This window comes from Ceratina calcarata, unplaced genomic scaffold (genome assembly GCF_001652005.2).
Source record: "Ceratina calcarata isolate Rehan_Ccalc_2016 unplaced genomic scaffold, ASM165200v1 scaffold514.2, whole genome shotgun sequence".
In the NCBI taxonomy this organism is placed as follows: domain Eukaryota; kingdom Metazoa; phylum Arthropoda; class Insecta; order Hymenoptera; family Apidae; genus Ceratina; species Ceratina calcarata.
In genome coordinates, this window is record NW_017175971.1 from 337,742 (window position 1) to 341,344 (window position 3,603).

The following is a 3,603-nucleotide window of genomic DNA, read 5'->3' on the forward strand; positions in this document are numbered from 1 at the left end:
CGCCTTTTGCGAAGCTCTCTAATCATTTCCTATTTTTGTACGTGTAAACATTCATTATGCTATTCCATTTACGGAACCCGTCCGTTCCCGTAAATCATCTGAACGGCAAAAGTTTCGACGTGCGCGAGCATCGATCGAGAAGAAAAAGTCACACCGTCGGATTAGAGGGGAAGGTTGTTGTACGTTGTACTTTCACCCGGTCTGTTCGTTCGTTCGCCCGCTTTTCGATTTAGTTGACCGCGGCAACGCGTGCCGCTAACTCTCGACATTCAACAGGTATTCTATACAATCGATGTGTGTTTGTGCCGTATCCTCTTGGCGGTAGCGTTGCGCTGGTATCAGTGATCTGCGCTCTTCCTTCGTGAAGAGACGCTTGCGCCGGTAAGGCAGACACACATCCGTCCTCCCATGGCCACCGACATTAGTACGCCGCTGGCCGTCGAGGGTGGATGATCTTTCGTTCGTAGTTCGTTCGGTGCGCTTCGTTATTTTTGTTTACGCTTACGGGATCCCTGTGTAACTTGATTTTTTTCGAGTACTGCGTTTTACGAGCGTAAGTGCTTGTATACCGTCAAAAAATTCTGTAAAAAAACGTAACCATCGTTCGATGACTGTCGATTCGATACGTTTTATAAACCTTGTTCGATCGTAGAGTGTTTTTCGTTTACGCGTAAAAATCCGAGAGATTGTTTTGTCTAAGCTAACTACTATTGCGATTCGAAAGGCCAGCGATACGTGTTGTAAACAATTCTCCATTCATATCGCGCACAAGGACTATACAGAAAAAGACGGTTACGTGACGGAGAAAGTGCGATGTCGAGTACGCGATTCAGAAATGTCAATCGGGTCATGTTTTTCGACGTTGTTTAAGCTGTGACATCTACGGGAATGGAGTAGGTCAAATAATGAAAGCTGAAAGACATTTCTTCGAACCAGAAATCGTGCATTGTCTCTGTGAGTATTTATGTATACTTTGTCGATTGTATAAGATTGTTCGTTTCGTAATATTAAAAATAAATTGATGTAAGCATTCATTATACTACGGTACATGTCGCAAGAAGCTTTTCTTGGTATAAATCCATTGAGTCAGGCGAGCCTTCTTTTTTCTACCGTTACTCGCGTTCCCGCGCTTAATAAACTTGTCTGCTTTCTTTGGCGCTCTTCTACAGTAGTCTACAAATAGGTTTACGTATGCATAGAATACTGATATAAAATTATAACCTTAATTTCAATTTCCGAAGGATGAATTGTTAATAATTCAGTCTTGGTTATAAATTAGTATAATATAAATTAGTCACATGTTTATGACATTTCACTCAGTAGATAAATTAATCCCAAAGAATAAAGATTAAATTAATCCCATTAACGTTATTATCTTTGTAAATGAAATAATGAAAATCATGCAGTCAAATGGGGATTAGTAATTTTATGACAAAAGTACAATATATTTTACGGATTCGAGAAGTCATAATTTGATTAATGGAGCGTTTTTATTTGTCCAATACGGAAAGCGATATCTCTTTCTTAAAGAGGTCGACAAATATTTTTAAAGATGTTCCAAATTTATAATAATTGACTATCGCGTTTATGTTGTATCGAGAATTAATATACGTTAATTATCCCAGAGGTTAAAGGGCGCACGCAGTAATCCCACGGATGAAAAAGTAAATTTAAAAGTTGTGATTAATGAAGTAATTTGTTTCAAGTAAGAAGTTGTGTATTTCATTTCGTCTGACTTTCGTTCTTTCCCCTGAAATAATCTCTGGGATGAGAGAAAATTATGGAAATCGGGAGATTACTCAGAAAAAGTTCAAATCTCACTATATGTATAGAGCTAATAATATGAAAGTGCTGGTGGTACAATCCCCGAATTAACATTACAAGTTTTTAATACCGAATCGCTTTGAGAATAATTATCAATAGTTCATTTATTGCGCTCTCGAATATTGTAAAAATTGTATTAATTAACACAAGACCGTTTCCATTCCCGTGATAGTTACACGCTAATTTTTGTAGTTAAAGGAAAGAAAAAGAAAGTAGGGAAGTGAAAATAAAAACGAAAGTGCAAACTGCCATGTGCAAGAAAAAAAGTGGGTGTACTACTGTCAGTAAGAAGAACGCAAGAGAAACTTTGAAACGATGACGGAAGGCGGCCCGAACATAAGCGTGAGTAACAATTTCTCTATACACAACATAATACAGACTTACGTAGAACCTTATAACTGAGTTTAAACGATTACCGACTTCCCGTGTAATCGTCGAGATTACGGGAATTCTCTTTCATCATTTCCAATTTTTGCCCGGTTCATCTTTTACGTCGCTTATCTTTAATCCTAGATTAGTCGTCATTAAAATGTAATTAGCCAGCATGCATTATGTATATAGTTAATTCAGTATTTATCAACAAATAACATATTTTTAGCTTAGATGAGTTTCTATCTTTTAGTTCGTAGAATTCTGTTCGGCTTTTTTTCTCATTGCGCATATTACTCTTTTTCCAAGTCCTAGTTTATAGGTTTTCGCATTTCTCAAAGTCGGTCTCCTCTTCTGGCTTTTCCCTTTTGTGCGTTACCTTCTTTTCTTGATCTCCTTTCACGGTATGTTTCCATCCCCTGGACCCCTCTTTCTGCGTCGCCTTATCGGCGAACCAGCGTTTCTCGAGCCCGCTATCTTTGGCATACATTTTTCTTCTCCTTTAAGCCGGACCATTATAAAAGCTCTGCTTCCACGGGAACTTTCCTTTGTCTCCTGCACGGATTTGGATTGAATAATTAAAAAAAAAACGAAGCTGATGTGGTGCCGGTTCATTTTTCAATTTGCCACGTTCTTCGTTAGCGGGCGTCGCAGAATTAGCACGTATTATCTTGTACCAGAATGACCGAATTCCCTCGAACACACAATGCCACACTAATTAGGTTACGTTAATTACTAAAAAAAAATTCTTCGACGTTTTATTTCAGCATTATTTCAGCTCATCAATTATCATTTTTTCTTCTGCCGCGTTTTATCTGGTTGTACAGATATAATACGTTCGTTAGAGTTTATCATTTTATCTTAGAATTTATATCGGACAAATTGTGATAGTTAATTCGTATCATAGCGCGAGGCGTGGGAGGCGTTTACTAATTTAACTGTGTTCGCAATTTACGCCTACGCAACAATTTCACTTAAAAAAAGGAAAGGATTAATGCACGGGGGACAGCGTTTTCATTTAAGAGTTTACTGCTCGACCTTAAATCTTGAACGGGGAATAACGGTTTTAACACTGAAGATCGAAGTGCGTCTTCACGATTTCAATGATACTACGCAGGTCGTTATACACTCTTTCAGCTCTAACTTACGGCGTTGTTAAACCCAGGAAACGACTATAGTAATTTCCCGACTCACGGGAGCCCATTTATCTGGATACCTATTATCTGGAATTCTGGTTTAACTGGCAGATTAAAAACGGGATGGTGACTTGACATCTTCATTAACTTTGTAACACCAACGAATCGGTAGTTCTTATGTTAAGGATGTATTGGCTATACAGTCAATCCCAAAAGTTTATGCACTTTAGAAATGCATTTTTTAAAAGGAAATCAGACGTCGGAAGAACATTGC

At 38.1% G+C, this 3,603-nt stretch overlaps 1 protein-coding gene across 1 annotated transcript in view; it reads left to right on the forward strand.

Moving 5' to 3' along the window:
* Positions 1-248: 248 nt before the first annotated feature.
* LOC108628287 (dipeptidyl peptidase 4 omega) overlaps positions 249-3,603 on the forward strand; it is a 165,456-nt gene continuing 162,101 nt past the window's right edge. The window contains exons 1-2 of the mRNA XM_018030113.2: positions 249-954; positions 2,017-2,166. Coding sequence (XP_017885602.1) covers positions 2,140-2,166 — 27 coding nt within the window. The 5' untranslated portion in view covers positions 249-954; positions 2,017-2,139. The remainder of the gene's footprint in view (positions 955-2,016; positions 2,167-3,603) is intronic.